General features: G+C 39.1%; 1 protein-coding gene across 1 annotated transcript in view; it reads right to left on the reverse strand.

Moving 5' to 3' along the window:
- LOC134489973 (voltage-dependent calcium channel subunit alpha-2/delta-3-like) overlaps positions 1-23,574 on the reverse strand; it is a 178,617-nt gene that overhangs the window by 14,162 nt on the left and 140,881 nt on the right. The window contains exons 18-21 of the mRNA XM_063292850.1: positions 19,276-19,351; positions 17,399-17,451; positions 15,938-15,993; positions 10,543-10,654 (exon numbers count right to left, since the gene is read on the reverse strand). Coding sequence (XP_063148920.1) covers positions 10,543-10,654; positions 15,938-15,993; positions 17,399-17,451; positions 19,276-19,351 — 297 coding nt within the window. The remainder of the gene's footprint in view (positions 1-10,542; positions 10,655-15,937; positions 15,994-17,398; positions 17,452-19,275; positions 19,352-23,574) is intronic.

The following is a 23,574-nucleotide window of genomic DNA, read 5'->3' on the forward strand; positions in this document are numbered from 1 at the left end:
TTAATTCTAATTTATTTCCTGGCTCTACTGACTGATGTCTGTAAGGCTAAACTGAATATGTGTGGGATGGTGGTGGGTGCCAGGAAAAGTGTAGAATGGTGGTCACAAGTTGGATGGATCCAAATTCAGATGTACTTGAGTCCAGCTCAAAACTGAGTGTACTCAATCCTGTCTCTATAAAGGATCTTTCAGAGCTAGTGGGCACATTTAGAAATTTAGAAATACACTGTAGGCACATCCTCAAAATGGCTATTATGGTTAGTCATAAGATACAGTATATCTTTAACAGAAAACAAACTGGTGCAAAAGCTCCCTATCTTTGTAATTAATTTTCCCCCTTTTTTATGGATAGATGGGCACATTTTCAGCAAAGTATTGGGCCATAGCTATTTGTTATTTTTATTTTCCAAGATTACATATAAGACCTTGTTGTTTATTCGTTTAGTCGCTTCCGACTCTTCGTGACTTCATGGACCAGCCCACGCCAGAGCTTCCTGTCAGTCGTCAACACCCCCAGCTCCCCCAGGGACGAGTCCGTCACCTTTAGAATATCATCCATCCATCTTGCCCTTGGTCGGCCCCTCTTCCTTTTGCATATAAGACCTATGTGATGCTAATCTTGGAAATAAAAATGCTGGAGATTAGCACCCTGCTTTACAGCAAGAGTGTTTCCTGCAGGCCACTCTAGCAACCAGAGATTATGTAATGGATTCGCTCATTCAATGCTAGGGTTGGAAGGGACCTTGGATATCTTCAAAGTCAACTAGACCCCTTTCAGTCAGGTACAGGCTAGGATACACTACTGAGACAGCATTGGTTGTGCTTGTTGATGACCTTTGGCAGAACTGGGATGGGGAGTGGTGCATTCATCCTTGTTCTCCTTGATCTCTCAGCAGCTTTCAGTACCATCAATCGTGGTATTCTTCCTGACTGCGTTGGGTTGTAGTGCTTCACCTCCTTCCTCAGCAAGTGGATTCAGTCAGTGACAGTAGACAAAAGATCGTGCCTGTTTCCCCTTACATGTGGGGTGATCTCTTACCCCTTCTGCTTAATATCTACTAGGCTGAGTGGCTTGGGCCCCACAGTTTTGAGATGGTCTTGGATGGGGTTGCACTTCCCCATTCAAGACTAGTGTTCAATTTGGGGGTCCTCCTGGACTTGCAGCTTGAAGTGGTCTTGCAGCTGGACTCGCAGCTACTGCTTTGCACAGGTCCACCATGTGTGTCAATTGTACCCCTTCCTTGACTGGAAGGCTCTTCAGACAGTCAAATCACCTCACAACTGGACTATCACAATGCACTCTATATGAGACTACTTTTGAAAACCATCCATAAGCTCCAAAATGCACAGGTGTGGGCAGTAATGGTGTCCTGTGTTACATTCATGTGTCATCACTGCTTTGCAAGCTTTACTAGTTAACAACTGACTTTGGGTGTCGTTCAAGGGCATGCTCTACTTTGTCTATATCCTTCCTAAAATGAGGTGCCCAGAACTGGATGCAATATTCTAAGTGTAGTCTGACCAATGCAGAGTAGAGGGGAAAAAGGATGCCTCTTGATTTTGACATTTTATTTCTGTTGATGCAGCCTAGAACTTCATTTGCTTTTTTTTTTTAATCTGCATTACAACTTTGGCCCATCTTCAGCTTGTGATCTAACAAGAGTTTCAGATCCTTTTTCCATGTACTACCATCTGTTATGGTCTCTTCCATCCTATACTAATGCCTTTGAATTTTCCTTACCAAATGAAGGACTTTGCTACTCCCTTTGCTTTGTGTTGTCCACAAACATGACTATCATATTTGCTTCCAAGAGTTTGGAAGTATTTCCATAGTATCCTGAATGTGATCCCCAGGAAAAGAGCATGTTTCTCTTGGCAAAGGATCAGTTCAACAGATTACTACGTCAGTCTGTTTTAGTATGGAATCACTGCCAACCACAGCTTTACCTTCTTCTGGGCAGAGGTAGGAACTGTTCTTTCCACAGAGCCTATATAGTCTTCTCCTCAATCTGTGACATTTGTGGCATCCTTTCTTTGTCCAGGGGTCCAGAAACATTACCTACAGAGAGGTTCTGCATCTGTTTGGGGCTTCAAAGGAAAAGAGCTCTTCTTGACAGGCTTGGTCCTTTTATGACACATTCCCCCATCTGTTCCTCCTGGAAACTTCTTGGTATTGTTGTCCCTTTGTAAGCACTTCCTATGTTCAACCCAAGAATTCCTTATCTCCATAGATAAATTGGAGTGTGGACAGGTTTACCTTTAGCCTTTCCTTTTCTCTTCCAGGAGGGCAACCTGCTTCCACTTGCAACATGCGTAGTTTTTGCTGTCTTCAGAGAGGAATACAAACATTTCACAATCTATAGCCACAAGACTAGTTTTCTCCATCTTCATTTCTGAGGAGGAGTTGAAGCAGCAGCAGCTAATAACTGACCTCCTCCACCAAACATCCAGTTTACTCTCTGAAAACTGGCTTCTTTATATTTGACCTGAAGCTGCCTCAAATAGCTAAGCAGGAAGTAATGCTTCATTCACAAACAATGGGCAAGCAACAGCCCTCAGGAACAACTAGCAGCAGTCAAAAATCAACCAGCTGCATTAATCAGTCAACTTCTTTTTGATGTCCTCAAATCCCTTCAAATTCCCCTCTCAGCATCTGTTTGCTCACCCTGATCACTGATTTTTAACCAAAAGCTAACAGCCTATGACTCGATTAGCCAAAATTTGCCCATTGTATTGATGTGAAGTCAAGTGAACATCAAAGTACTTTGCATAATTCCTAAAAATTAATACCTCTACATTTTTTTAAAAAGACTTACACTGGATACCATAGGCAAGTTGGAAAAATGTTAATAAAAAATACCTTGTTCAAATTGTAGGGACAAATAAGGAGGAACCTTGAAGATTGACATGGTTTTGACAAGGATTATTACGTGATAGGAACATCTATGCGTAGTAAGGGGAAAAAAACCTCTCCTTCCCCTTCCTGCAAATTACAGAGGGGAAGTTTCTTGAATTTCATACAATGTTCCTTTAAAGAATCTGTCAAATTTCAAATTCTTATTTGTACATTAAGAACAAATCCATTCAAGAACTTTTTGCTGTCTTCTTTGATCTGCAAAGCTCATTTAAGTCCTAGCTTTTATGAAACCATCCAGACTCAACTGATCAAAGAAAGATCCAAACATACACAGATAGATGTGTACAGGTTGGACAACTCATGAGGGTATTTCAGATGAAGAAATGACAAAGAAAATGTCTTGTTGACACTAAGATGCCATGTTACTATAAGCTAGATACGAGAAGTTGTAAGTATACTAAGAAAACACAGAAACTATAGGAATATTTTCTAGTATTATTTTTACAGTGCTTCCAGCCTGCCCAGTTTAGTTTGGAGGGTTATCTATTGGCTGGCTACCAGATTTGCCTTTCTGGAGGTCTGCCTGCTGGTAATCACCAGAGCCCTGGGTTTGCCTTTCTTTGGGGGTAGGGAATTGCAGCAGCTACTAGCCCAAGGGGTTGGGGAATTAGTGAGGGAAATGTTGAATTTTTTAAAAAAAACATTTATATGGTTGCCCATCTTAAAATCAAACTCTGGGAGGCTTACAACACAAGAATGAAACTATGTATGCAACAATAAAAGCAAAAGAAACAATAAAACCAGGAACAGAAAAACCTGCTGCTGCAGTCATGCTTCCTTGATGCAGCCCACAACATTCTCATTCCACTTTGACCTCACTCTATCCCAATGTTTGGGGGCAGAGCCAGGCCTTAAATGCTCTCCTGAAGGTTAAAAGGGTGGGGGGCCTGTTGGATCTTAAGGAGGACAGTGTTCCTTAGGTCAGGGGCTGCAATGGAAAAGGCGTACTTCCAAAGACCTGCAGAGTGGCAATATTTAAGGAAAAGGATATGGAGCATGCCTACCCTATCTGCTCTGGTGGGACGGGCAGATACCCTTAGGAAGGCTGTCCCACAGATAACCTGGTCCCATGCCATGTAGGGCTTTAAAGGTGATTACCAGCACCTTGGGGATGCCGCTTTCATGACATTTTCTTGGCAGACTATAGCGGGGTGGTCTGGAGCAGCTCAGGAATTTTTACTCATGCTTTAATCACCTCACCTGTGGACTATTGCAGCATGTTCAACACAAGGCTGCCCTTGAAGACCACCTGGAAGCTGCAGCTGGTCCAGAATGCGGTGGCACAAGCAGTTATCAATTTGTTTCTGTATACCCTTATAACATTTCTGTTACATGAGGTGCACTGGTTAGAAGTTACCAGTAAGCTTCTAGGTGCAATTCAAGGTGCTGATTTTTACCTCTATGGCCCTTCATGATATACAGCTTGGCTATCTGAGACACTACCTCTCTCCCATTGTTTCTGTACATCCTGTAAGTTCAATAGAGTGGCATGCTCTGGGTTTCACCTTTAAAGCAATGCTATTCTTTATCATGATACCTCCTCCTGGAATAGTATACCCTGGAGGCTTGATGGCTGGGAGGACATCTTCTGGGTTTCAAATGAGCCTTGAAGAATTGGCATATAATCCAGAGCCTGTTTTCAGTGGCAAAGACTTTGACCTTGAAGACCAGTTCTGGATTACATGGGATATCTGTCCACCTCAATAAAATTGTGTTGGACATGTTGCTTTCCTGGCTATGGCCTTCTTTCATTTGTTTTATTGTACAGTATTGGCTTCTGTTTTTAAGTTCCCTGCCACCCAGAGTCATCATGAATTGAGTGGCCTTATAAATTTGACAAACAAACAAACAAACAAATGACCTACTTTGAAAACGCATCTTTACTCAAATGTATGTCTTCATGTACATTTCAATTTTCAATTCAATTCAATTCAATACTTCAAGTAAGACTTGCTCCTAACAATTAATGTACTTTGGATGGCAGCTGTCATCTGAAAAACAGCTAATGATTTTTTGAAAGCACTTGCTCTGATGACAGATTATTTAAATGTGTTGAATTTTTATTTTTTGGTATTGCCTTTACATTTACAGCGACCCCTTAGTCAGCCATGTAAACATAAACAGACTATCAAAATACTGGAATACTCTATAATACTAAAGCTGAATTATTTTAAAATAATGCTAAACCCAAATCCTTTGAAGGACCCTGAAGTTGTAAAAATCATAGATAATTAGAGGCCTGAGATGAACCCCACAAGACCAAATCGTATCTCTAAAGGCCACAGCCAGAAACCTTTCCCTCCAGAAGAGTCAGCTAACGCAATACAAAATTTGGTCCAGAGATTTAAGGTCTTGTAAATCATACCATTCTTGCTGGATTGTACATATAAAATATTTCACAATTAACTTTTAACCTCTCACATAGTTGAATTAGTTATATTCACTCCCCCTTTTTCTTTGAAGTCATTTTTTAAATACTGCTATTCAACATGACAAATCATCCCCTTCCTTTTCTTACTTTCCTCCGTTTTTAAATATGTTTTTAAATATGCATTTATTTAAACTACAGGATGCTACTAGATAAGAGGCAGGTGAGGTTTTTTCTTTTCTTCTAAAAACAGAACATAAAAAACACAACAAACCATCATTTAGCATCAGTCAGGTTAAGAAAGGAACCAAAAACACTTTAAACAACAGCAAAATGTTATTCACCTGAAATTAAGCCCAGTGAACTTGAATGAAAATAAAAATAAACATATTGAGGGTTTCAAGTGGACTAATGCTAGGGAGAGTGGAGGGCAAAAGGAAGAGGGGCCGACCAAGGGCAAGGTGGATGGATGATACTCTAAAGGTGACGGACTCGTCCCTGGGGAAGCTGGGGGTGTTGATGACTGACAGGAAGTTCTGGCGTGGGCTGGTCCATGAAGTCACAAAGAGTCAGAAGCGACTAAACAAATAAACAACAACAATGCTGCAATCTTGAACCTGTAACTAAGCAGTAAATTTGATGGAGCTCATTGGAATTTACTTCAGGATTTCACAATTCATAGACAGATAAGGACCATTATCTTCTTCCACTTATCACAGTGGAAGACTTCTAACTTCTCTCTTTAAAAGAATAATTGAAATGAATGAGTCAGTAATCACTTCCTGGAAAATGTGAAAAGCATTTTTAACAATATCCAATTTTCTAATTCTTGTTGACAGGCACAAAAAATATAGCCTGACTTTTTCTGAATTGCTTTTTAACTAGAAGATTAATTTCATAATCAGTGGGATATAGGATGTCAAAAATTATTGATTATGCCTGCCAAACCATAACCATAACGGCATTCCTACATAATTCTTATTTTCTTTTAGGCTCCTACATTCTCCAAGGCCCCTATATTTTAGAAAATAAAATAAACACTGCAATTCATGAAGTACAAATAATGCATTTTTATCAAGTGGAAAGAGAGGAAAGAAACCAACACCCATGTGTTACACATCGAAAAATTGATTAATTATTTCCAGGATTTGATTGTATGTTGTCTACTTCCACACTGAAGAATCTTACAACTGCATCACACTTGTTGAGATGAGATCATTTCATATCTTGTACAAATGGCTTTATGACATGAGTTTGAAGCCAGGAACAGAAAATAGTGGTATTCATATAATGTAAACATGGCAAGTGAACTTGTGGAAGGTTCATAATGCATCTACGTAAATTAAATTCAGTGTCTATATAGAATCTATGCATACTCAAATAACGTCTTTAGTGAGCCTCGGTTTGGACGTTTATTTATTTTATTTATTTTTCAAATTTATACAGCTGCCCATCTCACAAACAAGTGACTCAGGGCAGCTATATAAATTTGTTTGGATAAACCTTTGTGCTGTCCTGTTCCTATAGTTTTTAAGGTGGCTCACAATCGATAGAATAAAATACAAATGAAAACAGTTGAGTAACTAAGTATCATCTCAACCCTGGACAACCAGGTGTTACTTGCAGCTGCTTCCAACCAACTAGCATCCCCTACTGTCATGCGTTTTCCCCCCTCCTGCTCGCCATCAGTACTCATGACATCTGCACTGAAGGCTATTTGGGAGAGCACTGTTTTAATACTCTGCTGGGGTGGCAATAGGGAAGGGAGCAAATTGACTGTGTGGGTGGGGAGGCTATTTCATATCAAAGGTTCTATGCTCAAGAAGGCCTGCTTTTGGGCCCCCATCCACTTCTCATTCCTAAGTGGGGACCCACTGAATGCCGTCCCAGTGAGGACATATTTGTAGAGAGCCACTGGAGATGGCTTCAAAGGACAGAAGCATTCCTTAAGCCCTGGGAAAGGAGTTGATGCTAGGAAATTATTCAGGCTGGCTCCTCCCTGACTGAATGGGAAAAAAGTAGAAGGGAAAGTAAAACATAAGGAGACTTGTGAAATTCTGTTACTATAGACTATCTCACTAAAGTATAATTCTAGCCTTCTTGTGGAGTTGGTTTCCTGACCTCATCTATGTCACAGAGCTGTATATCTGGAGCAGACAGTTTAGAAAGTAATAAAAATGTAAACCATAAAGCGCCTTATAACTAGCACTCTCAACTGGATCCATAAGCTTTCTGGTAGCCAATACAGCTCCTACCAAAATGGTAGCTTGTTTCTTCCTGATAAGCATGGCGGGCCACTGCAATTTCTGCCAGCTACAGCTTCTTGCATCACTTTCTAGGGCAGCTCCATGTGCAGCAAGTTGCAGTAATTCAAGTTCCCATCAGTCCTGCTCTGGAAAACCAACAGCAAGACACTGTGGGTGTGTCTTTTCTGGGCTATTTCCACACCATCAGAATTGGTGATCATGGCAAGAAGGGAGCACTGCACATACATAGATTTAATAGGCTCTATGCGGTGCGTGGAAGTTGGGGAGGGACTTCTTACCTCATGCCCCTCCTTTATCTACCGCAGTTACATTATTTAGATTAGGTTTCAGGCTGGAATAGTCAGAAAGAAACCTGCAAAGGCTTCTTTCAGGTTACATTATTAAAACATTGTGTGAGACACACTTAGAGAAAAGTGACATGTGAATCATAGAGCCAATTTAAACATGTTCTCTCTGATGTGGTATAGTCCCAAACAGTAACTGTACCTCCTCAGGATCCATTTATGGAGTCTCTTTTATGAATAAGCTCCTCCATCAACACTATTCCCCACATTTTATGTTTACAGAGAAGCCTGTTGGGTACAGTTCTTTGAGTTCTTTTTTTAAAATGGAAGTAACTTTCTGCCCCACAAAGAGGCAGCAAAGTTGTGCAAAAGCACTGTGCTGTCAGAAGCAGAACGTTTGAGAATCTGTCCTGTGTCACCATTTGCTGATTGCAAATGACAGTAATTGAATAAATTACACCATGAAGAGTGTTCCCATGAGTCTCTAACACTTATTCAAATTATTTCTTTGGTTTACCATTCCTTGCTGTGAAAAAATCATGGGTGCCTTGAGATCAGCATATTATTAGCATAGTGAGGGTTTCTTTCCACCATGGAATATAAAATGTTTCTCTGAGAAAATTATCCTAATTTATTATTTTTAAACTACACAATTTTCAATACTAATTTTTCCTATTGATTTCCCTCCAAGTATACTTCCTCTGACCTGAAAATACTTTCGAAAATATCAACGGTACATTTTCATTTCCCCTGGGGAGAAGCTGGCCATGTTGAATTACAACTCTGCTTTATATAATTATACATGAACCATTAAATGATGAGAAGGATATCACTTTTGAAATGTTTTTCACTGTTCTTAACTTCGTGAAAAAGAACTGCCTAATTTGGCACCAGCCCCTAAACATTTAATTTGCTTCGGCTACAGTGTAAAATTCTGTATGTTGATTGTTACTACTTCAAATAGCTTCTCTTTCTGAGGAGGTGGCCAGTCCAATTAACCGGTTCTTATTTTCAAGCATTAGAACATTACTGGACTTATCAGGCACAAAAATGTAATGCCAGTGTGGAAGACAGAAACCAGTAATTCAGAAGTCATTGAGACGTATATAATATCACCTAGTGAGGAAATTTTCTATCTGTGTGTAAAGTTTCATGAAGATTCGTGTATTCAGAGTTCAGCTCTGAAACCCAGAAGAACAATGATAGGAGTATCTATATCTGGCAACTACAGTATTTATATCTGGCAACTACATCAGCAGCTAATTTATCTACCAAGGGATTAGAAAATTGACTGCTGGAAAAACTAGCTAATAAATGTCATCTGCTTCCTGCTAAACTAGAAGGAGTTACTGCAGGGTCTTCAGGCAACCAGTCTCTCCCTAGTGCAGCCCTTCCCAATCCAGTTTAAAATGCATTTGAGACTGATCTGCAGCCTATTTTAGTGTCAAGAAACTATAAACATGGCTATGTTTATAACTTTGTGAGTTTAGAGCTTACAGAGAGCCATCACCTTGCTCTTTTTGACCAATACCTAAATACAGAGAATTAGCAACCAATCATTTCCAGCTTACTAATTTGCCCCATTCCCCTCATGTCCATACCTAAAAATATCCCTTTCCTTTTCCACAGACAGAAAATGAAATAAGTAAATAAACATTTCTGTTTTCCTATGCTCCATGTGGTCCTGTACATGGATTTGTGAACATATTTCTCTTATATTGCATTAATATCCAAGAGCAGTTTGAGAGGAAACTGCGCAAAGGGAGGAGGATTTCATCAAATATCTCAAGACCTTCCCACTTGCCATGGTGCCAGACATCTGTTGCCTCATCTCCTAATGTGATATATCAGCAATTCTGCATTTCAGTTCCTTTTTCTAACCATCCAGCATGTATGTCTACTGGGATACCAAAACTGGAAGGAAAGGTGAGCCAAGGTTCCAGGCCATTCCAACATGAGGTAGCAATATATTGCCATTTTTGAACCAACCTTTAGACCTTCCCACTTGCCATGGTGCCAAACATCTGTTGCCTCATCTCCTAATGTGATATATCAGCAATTCTGCATTTCAGTTCCTTTTTCTAACCATCCAGCATGTACCTCTGTTGGGATACCAAAACTGGAAGGAAAGGTGAGCCAAGGTTCCAGGCCATTCCAACATGAGGTAGCAATATATTGCCATTTTTGAACCAGCTTTTAGCGCCTTGAAATTGCATTTCCCTGACCACAGATACTATTATACTACTACAACATTGGAACAGGAATGCATCCAAATTGCTTTGGATGGTATGCCCCCATTTATGATACAGTGTGATCAAGGGGGTCTCATATACCCTCCCCCTTTATTGGTACTGCATCTTCCTTTGGAAGACATCTGCATCTAAATTTGTGGTTGCATGGTTTGAATAAAAGACCAGCTAACCAACTATCCCCTTTAAATAACAGATAAAGCTCACAGTGACTTGGTTTGTATGTCTTGCTGTTGTTTACTCTTTGGATTGTGGAGCTGCAGCAGATAGGACCACAAGGAAAGCACTAAGGTAACACCAATTTTCCTGATTTATTTATTACATGTATGAGTTCCACAGTCTAAATATTATCCATTCTGATAGGATTAGAGTAATACTAAGAGCCATTTGTCCACAAGATGGGTGTGAAGTTCAGAATTTCCCAATCAATTCCATGGAAAAAGAATTAAGTACTTACTTGAAGCAGTTATCGCAATAAATATTTCCTGTGGTCTCCTTGATTGTGCGTTCAGAAACAAAAGCTGGATATTCAGTGTCACATGGTTCTAGGGTTTGCTTCAATCGCTGAGCTAAAGAAAATAAGAGAGGCTGAAGGACTCTGGTAACAACTTCATTCAGAGTTCTGCAGTGAGAGACATTATATCAATCTTGGACCGGATGAAATCATTACAGTGCTTCTGCCACCCTGTGATTTATGCTGGTAATGCATAAGACTTATTTTATAATTAAAGAAGACATGTATAAAAAGATACAATTTACTAAAGGAAATTCTTACAATACATGAGTTGTATTGGCCTTAGTTAATCTAATTTTAGTTTGCCCATGATAAAGAGATAGGATACACACTGTGCTGATTCAAGTGATAACTGCATATGTGAGCAAATTTAATATTTGTGAACACATCTACAACAATACAAATGTATATGGTAGAACTGAAGGGTATTGCAGAGTTACCTCCATCCTTACTTCTCAAAAAACTCTAGTTAGCCATGGGAAATTATGGCAGTCTTGTTCTCATCAATCTGGTAGCACTGTTGCAGCTGTCAAGAGCAGTATTAATACCATTCTTTGTATTTGCAATAGTACTTTAGAATTTACTCAGCGCTGAGTTGAAAAGACAAACTTATTTAATTGCTTAACCCCACCCCTCCCAATCTTAAACCTGTTTGGATAGGTTTTAAATCAATTATTTTTAATATTATTAGTTTTACCTTGTGTGATTTTGATAATCAGTTACTTATAATATATATTGTTAATACCATCATTGTAACTTATTCCCTGGTGTACAGAGTATGCAAAAAGTACATACCATTTGCTGCCATGTCCCTACCTAGTTAGCTATTATTTAAAATACTGGTGACCAATTATGATAGTCCTGTTGGAGCGGACACATGAAAATCTTTTTTTTTTTGTAAGAATTTTATTACGTTTCAGAGCAAAGATAAAAGCTATGAAAAAAACAAAAAAGAAGAAAAACTAAAAAGATGTGAAAAAACAAGAGCATTATTTTTTTCAAAGTTACAAAAATATGTGACTTCTGACTTTTAACAGCAAGGATATACAAAAATTTTCCATAATCAATCTCTTACTCTATATTAAACCAAAACCACATTATTTCTATAAATCCTTCCTCTTTGGCACATTATAAAAATCATTAAGTACAGTTCCTCCCTCCCCATATATTGAAATAAAGAAAAAAAAATTCATATGAACCTCCTAAACAATTCCCCCTCAAAAAGATAGCACTTATTTAATTATCCCCTTCCTACTACTAGTCTATACATTTCTGTCTACTATAATAAAAATCAAACTAAAAAGCACATACATTGTCTGACATTATAGTTAATAGTATAACACTTTTAATAATCTTAATCTTAATAAACACAAAACCAAAGGATTTTTTTACCCTAATAATCTTAATCCAAATCCTTAAAGACAAATAGCATCAGTCAAACCCTAAAAGCGATCCAGATAAACATTCCTTAACCCTTATCCCACTTCAAAATAAACCAGAGTATTTGCATATCCCCACAATGTGTACAGAGCGTTTTTCTTAGCAAAATCTAACAGCCCAACTGCTCCCCTCAAAAATTCCAACTTATTTTATTATTCAAATTTAATTACCGCCCATCTCCCCCCATACATAATGACCCCTTTTTTCATGACATTCCAATTTCACTGTGGCTTGCAGATCTCCCTCTCCTTTAAGTTTCTCCAGATCCACTATCCAGATCTTCATCCAGCACTTCAATAGAAATCCCGATCTCACTCTTTGAAGAAACATTTCTGTCACCGTTAAATTCCTCAATTTCATCATTACATCTCCAACCAGATGACATATTTCAGACCCCATATTTTCTACAATGTCCTGACTGTTATGTATTGCATAAAAGCTTGATAGGAGTCAGAAAGAATCTGTTTAAAATCTTAGTGGAAGTCAGAAAAAATCTGTTTAAGATCCTCCATGTCTCACAGAGTAGATTATGGTGCCCCCTAGGAGCTTAACCAGCAAAAGTCAAGGATATGAAAAAGTTCTGAAATGTGTTTACACAAAATGAGAGTGAGATAAGCAGACAATTCCCAAGGGAAAGTAGAAGCAGAAAGCTGAAAGTTCAAATCAGCCTATTCAACATCTTCAATATCTTCAAATTTAGTACAAAATTATTTAGTACAAAAATAATAACAGGAAGACAATTGTTTACTCCCAATCCTCCTTAATATTTGTAAGGAGAACAAAGTCCAAAACTTTAAAAAAAAATTAAAAAGTAATCCCAAAAATAGCGATAAGCACCAAGAGAACCAGCTTCTCCTGGCTGTAGAAAGCCTCTCTTAGAGTACACATACATATATATACATACATACATACATACATACATACATACATACATTTGGTGATTTAGAAATGGGGTGGCCAGTCTTAGTGTCCCTTCAAGGCTACAGCGTGGCTTGGAAAATGATGATGGCCCTGCCTCCCTGCTAGCTCTTACCAGTCAAATGCAAACACTGTTTGCAATCTTCTGGCTACAAGCAGTCATCCAGAGGACAGATATGGTGATTCCAGGTGTTTTCCTTTATCCGGAGAACACTCCTGGGCTTCAGGAAAACCTGCCTGAGCCTGAAAAAAATTGCTGCATTGTCAGCTCCGCCCACTAAGCCTGCAGACACAGCTGTTCTGTACACCATGTCCCACCAGAAGTCCCAACACATGAAAATCAATGATACAAGTTTGTGCTAACCAGCTTAACATTCACTGACTGCAGAGGGTCTATATTAAGTATGACTTAATTTCATAAATCTCATTAGGATAGGATAAAACCCCTTGCTCTCTAGCTTTTTGGATCCATGCTGGTAACCATCTCTCTTATGACAGCCTGCTCATGCAATTGACTGTAAACACCAACTGCATTAAAATGATGCCTTTCTAGTGATCAGGATGAGGGGGTGCTTTCCAGCCTCCTAGTAATTAAAGAAGGGGAGCTGGTGAAGAGTGTAATTATATGCTCTGCTTTCAGCTATAAAGTGAATACTCAAATGCAGTATCGTTATCTACAAATGTAATGGCAAACCTGTGCCCTTAAGGAAAGAAGGAAGGAAGGAAGGTTGCAAGTTAATAATACAGCTGCAACACATATTTATTTCTATTTCTTTTAAAACAGAGAGCCATGGACGGCAAAACCATTTCACTGGACAGTGTAAATTAAGTCATTTGCAGTGGTCATATAAGGATGCAGGGGTACCTTTGACTCATTGTTGACTTCTGGAAGTTGTTTGCCCTTGCCTGCTTCTTGGGGCTGAGAGAGAGTGACTGGCCCAATGTCACCCAGCTGGCTTTGTACATAAGGTGAGACTAGAACTCATGGCCTCCCGGTTTCTAGCCTGTTGCCTTAACTACTACAGCAAACTGGCCCTCTATAACTAGACAACCTTCAACCCATTGAGTCATCATTTGTCAATATTTATTTACCCAAAGAGATAAACAGAATGACCACGGGTGGGCAAAAAAGCAGTGCAAGTGGGAGTGACTTTCAATTTCCTGCTGGCTTCCCCACCGACTTTGCTTGTAGGAAGCTGGCAGGGAGCATCAGAAATCATGACCGTGGCTGAGTGCAGCAGCACTGCAGCAGCCACAACTTTGGGAATACAACTGGTCTGAAGATCCTTGAAATTTCAATTCCACAGGAATCATGGGTGCTGGATTTTGGACACATTCTTTAAATTAGTGCATTTGAGATACCTTGATTCAAAAATTGTTGCCCTATGATGCACTTTTTTTTTTGGATAATGGAAGGTTACAAACAGACAAACAGGAGAGTTTTAATAGTTTATAGATACATGTTTATACTGGAATTGATCCAAATCTCAGGGACTAGGGGAGTAAAACTTCAGCTGGCTCTGAGGATTGCTTCCTTTCCTTTTTCCTTAAGACTGGTAAATCATGCAAGAATATTACAGTGGTGGCCTAGGATGATGCAGGATGCCATGCATTGCCTTGGGTATCTCTCTGGAAAGCCACCATGATGATTTCTGTTCAGTACAGTGTACCATAATAATCTGCTCTACCCAAAAGTCATGTTAGCCATTTTCTTATGAGAGAGAAAACCAAGGGATGTACTTAATTAGTTCCTTCTACTGGACAATTCTACCACTAGAGAGTAGGGATTCATTTTCCCCTTTCACAACTTCTGCCTAGATTATTTATTGGGTCTATAGGACTTAAACAGGAGCTGCAAGACTTTAGGTGGAACTACAGACTATTGCACTGGGACTGATTCTTGCAGGACCACTGTAGTACCTGTCATGGGGGGCTCGGAGTCCGAGTTGGAGGACGAAGAAGAGCAGCCGGGCCCGGGGACAGCTTTGGAGGGTGTGAAGGCAGCGATGGGGTGACAGACAAAGGTCAGTCTGGGCAGGCAGGGGAGGTGGGGCTGGCCAATGGGCAGCACGGTCAGGTGTTGCTGCTCAGCGGGGATGAGGATGTGGGGTTGCCACCCCCTCCCAGCCTGAGAGCAAGGAGAGCGGAAAGGAGAGAGGAACAGCGAAGGCTGGAGATGCCACAAGCGAGAAAGTGGCCCCGCCCTCCTAAATAAGCTCCGCCCAGTTCTGCCTCTATAAAAAGGGAGCCGCAAGCCCAGAACGGTCGTTGGAGACAACCGTCTGCTTACCGGATGCCATGAGGCTTGACTGTTGATCGGAAACCCCATGACTTGACTCTGGACCCTTGGACTCGCTTGAGTAATCTTGTTTGAGTGCGAAACTCCTTCAAGGCAAGCTCACGGGACTTTGGGCTTGTTTCTGTAGAGGGTCTGCATTTGCGCTCACACTTCCTTGCCACCTGTTCGTTTACCTCACAAGTTCCTCAGTAAGGTTTGCAACAGCCTCCCTGGTGTACTGTGTGTGATTTGGGCTGGGACAGGACAGTGCCTGTCTCTCCCATGCTTTTCCAGCAAGGTCAGAAGCTTGATATCATTTATTGTATTTATTTATTTATTTGTCATATTTTTATTACCGCCCATCTCCCCCACTTGGGGGACCCTGGGCGGTTCACAATAAAATATCATCTCAGAGAAGCTTCAGTTGGTGTACTCCAATCCCAGTGTTTGAAAAAATAGACACAATGCAGTAATATCCATACCACAAAGGTAATGTTAGAAAACCCCTCTAGGATGACCCAGTCAAAAAACTATTGCTGAGCTGTTCTACTCCAAGCTTAAAAGAAAGCCCATTTTCTGTTTTGTGCACACCGTTACAAAAACTAGAAGTACCTGCGTACATCACGCTTTGTGAAATATCAACTTCTTATAAAAGCAAATAACACATTTCTTAACGTATACATTAATATAAATTAATCTTACCCTTTGCTATAAGGTCTGAATGCCACCAATTGCATAGATTAAATTCCACCAGAAACCTAAACCACAGAAATACAATATATCATTTGATTGCATCTGTCATGTTCATACCATTAACTGTCCGTAATATTTTTCCAGCATGTTCAGAAGCAGACATCAAGCTAAGTCAAGATGAGATATGGTCTGCTATTGTACATTTTCTCTCAGCTGAGTTCATTGTACAATTTCAAATTCTATTAAAATTGGTATCTCTGCTGGAATGTTCCATAGCCAAGAATTGTATACAAAAATCTTACTGCACTATCTAGTGCATGAGAGGCTGCAATAGTTAATTCTCCAGTACAGTGAACATTTTGATTGTGTGATTAAAAATCACCCATGATGCATAATTTCAATCCTTGGGTATCCAAAATCTCTAATTCCCATTGTAGGTTCATAAATAGTAAAATATAATTTCTAGTTTTATCAGCAAATGACAAAACTTTCTCATATATAACTTTCCCATGAAAATGTGTATTCTGAAATTTGTCAGCTTCAAGTCAAGCCTGTGTGAAAGCTAAAGTCAGTGGGACAGCAATAGCTTCTAAATGGTAATATTGAAAGGAAACTCAATTACCATAATCAAGTAGCCTAGAAATAATAAATTTTCTGAACATTACCATGTAGCACACATGTTGTTTTGTTTAGTCATCACTAAGGATCAATTCTATTTTGAATTTTGCAGATTTATATTGCAATAAACCATATATACATACATTGTCTTCCACTCACTATGAGAAATCTCATTTAAACCTACATCCTGAATATCTGCAAAGTAATAAACCTGGTTTATTACATATTGCTCAATGTCCCTCTCCATCCCTACTCCCCCAACCAAATAGATCTTAACAGAAATGTTAAAGCTCCTTTGTGCTTTACTGGTGGGGTCCAATTATTCAAAAGAAATTACTACTCAAGTGTATAATCCATTTTCATTTTAATACTATTATGAAATGATGGGAGTTCTATATCATGTGGAAAACACCACTAGATCTTGCATGAGTTTCAAATATGCCAATCATGTGGTTGCAATCACTTAAGAAATTAGAGAACAACAGAAGATCCTCTGAGAAAATACACACATTAATAGCCCACCCAAGCAGAACTGGAATCATCCAAATATTTATATTACATCTAAGTGCAACCACAGCAATAAATTTAGGCTGCAATCCTATATTTGAATTACCCAGGAGTTAGCTCCACTGAAAATAATAGGATTCTACTTTTGAGTAGGCATGTATTGAATTGCATTATTAGTTTATATTTTGGAAATGATTACTGTGAAATCCATAAGGCTTTAAGTACTTTTTAAACCACTAAAATTATACACTAAGGATTTGAAAGTGTACATAAGTTGCTCAACTGGTACAACAAGAATTAAATATGGAAAAGTACAATCTTCAAATCAGAACAAGTTTTACTTACAAGACAAGTTCAGTCACAATCCATTTGACTGCAGCAAAGAAAGCTTTATAAGGCTGAAGACAAACACATTACTTAATCAAAAAGCCAGAATGTACAATATTTATATATTAAGTGATAGATGTATATAATCTTTCAAATACAGAACATCAGAACTTCTTCAAATCAATAAAATATCAGTATGATTTTAGCACAGTTATTATTGTGATATTTATGCATGATACAACTGCTATTGGCAAAAAGGGAGTTGAATAAAATGTAACTTGAATTTTTACCTTCTGTCACTTCCCAAACTAATTTATTCTGTGACTATTGCTCCACTAGTGACTTACAGCATCTTCTAGAGTCACCCAACAATCATTATGCCAAAAATAACAATAAATGAGGACAGACTTGATATCACCTCAAGGATGGTTGGAAACTGTCGAAAAGTTCTATAACACTCTAGATGGAATATAACCCAGATTGTAAATTCATTTGTCTGCTAATAAATTTAAGAAGCATTTAGTGAATGTTAAAAGGAACTTGCTGAATCAGACCGATGGCATATCTAAGAGTACCAAATCAAATGTTTCTGGGAAGCTGACAAGAATGATATTGGAGCCAGTGTTAAGTAAAGTACAAGCTTCCTTCCTCCCTTCCTCTCTTCCTTCCTCTAGTAGTAAGATGAAATTATTTATGTCCATCTTACTAATCATGATAATTATTCTTTGGCTTTATATCCATCATGTTTCTTACCATAGTCCTCATTAGAAGACTTGAAAGTTAGGGTCGGCTCACCATTTTGTTTAATCAATAAGGTTAAAAACTGTAGATCAAAATAGTGCAGTGATTAAAATGTGGATTACAAGTGGGGAGACACTGGTTCAAGGTCATGGAAGCTCTAATCACTATTTCTCAGCCCAACCTATCTCACATGCTTGTTTTTGTGAGGAAAAAAAGAAAGGAGTGGTATATATGCCCCCTTGAGGTCCTGAGAGGTAGGATATAAATCTAATGAATTAATGGTAATTGTTCTTACTTTATAACACTTTTTATTTTTACAGAATTCCATTCTAATTTTGATCCAGCAGTTATTATACTGATAATTTATTGTTATAACACAAGGAAAAATATTCATGCTTTATAAGTTGGCCAGAAACAAATATAATATGGTCTTTAAAATGCCCAATTTTCCAACTAAGTGAGGCTTATGGTGCAATTTTATGCATCTATTCCAAAACACGTCCTATTGTGATCAAAGGTATTATTCCAGAAAACGTGACATAAGAATGTAATCACAAAATATAAGGAATGCTCACTGTACTTACATAAAGGTATATATTTATAGGCAATTTACAAATCCAAGATGCAGGCATACATTAGAGACAAACATGTTGAAAAATCTTCAACATTCATGTGAACTAATAGTTTAAAAAGTTACCATACTGGTCGGTTGGCCACCATAAACACTGACCTAGGAATAAGGGCCATTGATCACAGTGGAATTTATTTATTTATAAATTTATTCACCGCCCATCTCTCCCCAACAGGGGGACTCTGGGTGGCTTACAATAAAACAAGATTAAAATATAAAACCATTACAATTAAAAGTACAATAAAAATATAAATATAATAAAATCTACATGGCGAAGCGATCTTAATCAGACCTTCAGTGTGGTAGGTCCCACCGGATCACTTCATGGCGCTAGCCATCCCCAGGTGTAATTATTTGCCCTCCCATTCCAAGCCTGCCTACAAAACCAGGTCTTTAATCTTTTGCGGAAGTCCAGGAGCGAAGGGGCTTGTCTCACCTCTGGGGAAAGGATTTACTTTGAATAAGCATATATAGGATTAGAAACGAATGACGATGTAATCATAATGAATAGAAGAATACTTACATCCAATAAGGTATGGGCACTATCGCTACTTTCTTTGGTTGTTCTACACATGGCTTGGTAGTCATAAAGAGTAATTCTGTATAGAAGAATAGAAAACGGTTTGACCAGAGAGAAATAAATAAATAAATAAATGAAAAATAATGTGAAATGCAACAAAATTTGCCCACAAGGCAGAAATAATAATAGCATTTTTGAAGGGAGTGGTTGGATTAGAGGAATAATACATACTCAGATAAAAAAAAGAATAAAATGCAAAGAAATGAAATGTTGTAAAAAATCTAAGGATTCAATAAAACTGTCAGGGAAATGTGCATATTAAACTGACTCACAAAACAGAAATACACATTATAAAATTACACATTATTTTAAAAACAAAAGTATTGGTTTCTGCTTCTTTAGCAGCTTTAAAAATAGAAATACTGAAGTACCAAAGTACTAAAATAGGACTGCTGTAATAAATAATTTAAATAACACATATTAGAATGACTGATTGTCTTATTTGACTTGTTAACTAAATCCTTCTGGGATTCAGAAAAAATTCTGGAATCCTTCTGGGATTCAGAAAAAAAAATTTATACTGTCTGATGCATGAAAATGGTCTGTCACTCATGCGCATGCACGGTCTCTCTCTATATATATATAAAAGGGAAGAAAAAATGAGGAGATACAAAGTAGTAAAAGAAAATAATGTGATTTAAGTGTGATTTAAAAAAAATGATTACAAAAATCTAACTTTTGATTTCAAATTAAAGACATGCAAAACCCAACCAAAGCTACATTATATATGTTTAGATGCAGGGATATCCAACATATTTTGTAAATATGAAAGACAGTGACTTTTTTCAGTGAAGCTGGAAACTGATTATATCCAGCAAGTTGCTTGTTGTCACCTATGTATCTTATCTAGGTATTTCCAGAACCAAAGGCCTGTTTGATGTTCAAAATCTGAGAAGGTTGGTAAAAAGGCTACTTAGCTTACTTAGGGCAGAGATTCTCCAATTCTGCCAAGCCCTCCTCTGCTGTGATATGATGATTTTAATCTATTCTCAGATGTTTGGGAGAAGAGAAAGAGTGGGAGAGAAAAAAGGGAATGGAATGGTGAAGGCTTTTCCTTTTCTTTCTCTTTTCCCCTCTTTCTCATCTGTTCTTTAGCTCATCCAGAGTTATGTTCACAGCACACTGCTTTTCTTGAGAGCTTATACCTGCGGTCAAACAGTGGAAATAATGCCACTGTGAATTCTGAATAAGTTTTGATAGTAAAGGAGGGCCACTTGGATGTGCATGTGAAACACTGCTCATATCGATACATTCCACCTGCCTGTCTGATGTTTTCTGCTAGAAGGTTCCAGATTAAGAATGAATCAAAAAGCAAAGCTCATCTCTTTTGCAATATTATAGAACCTAGCTCATTTTGCTTTTATGGAGTTTTAATGGGGTTTTAATGGGGTTATTGGTTTTAATTTGGTTTAATGGGGTTATTCTTTTTATTATCTGTATTTGATTTAGTGTTTTGGGGCTTTGTTTTAATTATGTGAGCTACCCAGAGTCAGGAATGAGAGATGGGTAGTTATACAAATTGAATGAATGAATGAATGAATGAATGAATGAATGAATGAATGAATGAATGAATGAGCAAGCAAGAATGGCTAGCCACAAAATGTTTCCACAAAATGGGGTTATTATGCAGAAAATGCATAATATGGTTTCAGGCCAGGATATGTGACAGAGACTGCACTGGTTGCACTTATGGATGATCTCTGGTGGGAGCAGGATGGAGGGAGTGCATCCATCCTGGCTCTTCTAGACCTCTCAGCGGTTTTCGATACCATCGACCATAGTATCTGTCAGAACCCACGATCAAAGAACTGGTAGATTGTTTGATCGTGTTCTCTGCCAGTCGCATCAACATGTGTCAAGCACCAGAAAGGAGGGGGAGATGTGTTGAGAGTGGGAAAGAATAGAGTTTCATCTAATGATGGAGTCCAAGGTCATATCAGCCAGAGATGGTTGGAAATGGAATGCCAGTCTGCTGGTGGAAAGGGGGAAGGGATGTGGAGGGGGGTTCTGACTGCCTGTTTGCCTTTTATTAGGTAGTTTGACCAGGAATCCTTAGTCGTGGCTTTTTGCTTTCATTCTGTATACATCTGCAATAAAACTGAAATCTGCATTTTAAATGAATGCATGAATCAGGTCATTATTAAGTTCATTGCATCAGATCCTTTCAATACGATCAACCATGGTATCCTTTTGGGGCAGTTCAGGGAGTTGGGGGTGGGCGGCGTGGTTTTGCACTGGTTCACCTCCTTCCTCCAGGGCCAGTCCCAATCGGTGGTGATAGGGGATGAGAGATCTGACCCTCAATCCCTCTTGTGTGGGGTGCTGCAGAGTTCGGTTCTCTCCCCTCCCCTCACCCATGAAACCACTGGGTGAGGTCGTTTGTCACCACAGGATGAGGTATTATCAATATGCTGATGATACTCAATTATATATCTCCATCCTGGGTGAGCTAAGTGATGTGGTGACTGCCCTTTCTCAGTGCCTGGGGGTTGTGGGGGCCTGGATGGGGAACAACAGGCTTCAGCTGAACCCTGGTAAGATGAAATGGCTGTGGGTTGATGGCATCTCTGTATCCAGGAAGTTGTCATCTTTAGTTCTGGATGGAGTTGCACTGCCCCATTCAGACCCAGTGTGGAACCTGGTTGTCCTCCTGGACTCACGACTCCTGCTCGAAGAGCAGGTGGCAGTCGTGGCCAGGAGGGCCTTTGCACAACTTCGTGTTGTGCGCCAGTTACACCCATTCCTGGATCGAGATGCCCTCCGAACAGTCACTCATGCCCTGGTCATCTCCCATATAGACTACTGCAATGCACTCTACCTGGGGCTACCCTTGATGAGTATCTGGAAGCTACAGCTAGTGCAGAATGCATCCGTATGAGCAGTTTTAGTAGCCCCTAGAAGGGTACATGTAACACCACTGCTCCGTGAGCTGCACTGGGTGCTGGTTTGCTTCCGGGTCCAATTCAAGGTGTTGGTTATCACCTTTAAAGCCCTACATGACATGGGGCCAGGTTACCTGAGTGACTGTCTCATCCCCATAACATCGACCTGTCCCACCCAGTCATGCAGAGAGGGCATGCTATGGACCCTGTAGGTAAGGGAATTCCACCTGGCAGGGTCCAGGAGGTGGGCCTTCTCCGCAGTGGCGTCCGCCTCTGGAACATTCTGCCCCCGGAGGTGAGGCAGGCCCCTTTACTTCTGACCTTCTGGAAGAATTTGAAGACCTGGTTCTGCCACCTTGTTTGGGATGGGAAAGGCAATAGTTCTTTCTGGGGATAGCTGGTGCCATAGTGCCCTCCCTACTGAACGAGAGATTATGGCTGCTTAGATTTTATATTTATTCTCTATTTATATTGGTCATTTGTAATGTAATTTATGTCTTTTATGATTTTAACTGTCAATTTTATTGTAAACTGCCCAGAGCCCCCCTAAGGGGAGATGGGTGGTGATAGAAATTTGATAGATAAAAAAGAAAGCAGCAACAACCTTGCCTGTGGTGTGTCTTAATTTTCTGCTGCTAGATGTTAAGTCACTAAATTGTCTCAAACAAATTTCTCTTCTTTGAATTAGTCTGTGATATTAACTGTCTAAAAACCCCTGGGTAATCTACTATCATCTCAAAGAAAAAGGACTCTACCTGTATCCTGAGGACTGTAATGACATCTTAAAATACTATGGACTGAAGAATAATTAAGCAGATTGGATTTTTTGATCCATAAAGGTATCATAACCTAGAAAAGGCTACAATTCTAACATTCTTACTGGGAATAGTCAGCCCACTGAAGGCTCTTGTAACCTTTAGTATCACTGTAATTTCTGTCAGGCTTCTCCCAAGTGATGCATCACTTATGTTATGGCAGCAGTGTGAGAATGTTGCAATGCCTGTTACAGACGCAGAATGATGTTAGGTTATATCTTTACTATATCGCTTTATCCATAAAGAAAATCCAAGTGCTGTCAAACTTGACTCAGGTTCACTCAGCAATTTATGAATTTGTTCCCAAAGCATTTAGCAAGGAGAAATGCTACTTCTCTCCAGGTTGTTTCTTTTTGATTTCTTATTCAAAAATCTTTTTCCAAGGTGACTGAAGAAACATCTCCACATAGTTGATGGGTTTCTCCACCTTAGTAATATTTCCTGAATTAAGGCAGGATGGTGTTGTATCAATCAAAGAAGGTGCACTGCAGACAAAATATATGTGATGACTCAGACATGATTAGTTGTTGAATACTAAACATGTT

The sequence above is a fragment of the Candoia aspera genome, chromosome 2 (genome assembly GCF_035149785.1).
Source record: "Candoia aspera isolate rCanAsp1 chromosome 2, rCanAsp1.hap2, whole genome shotgun sequence".
Classification (NCBI taxonomy): domain Eukaryota; kingdom Metazoa; phylum Chordata; class Lepidosauria; order Squamata; family Boidae; genus Candoia; species Candoia aspera.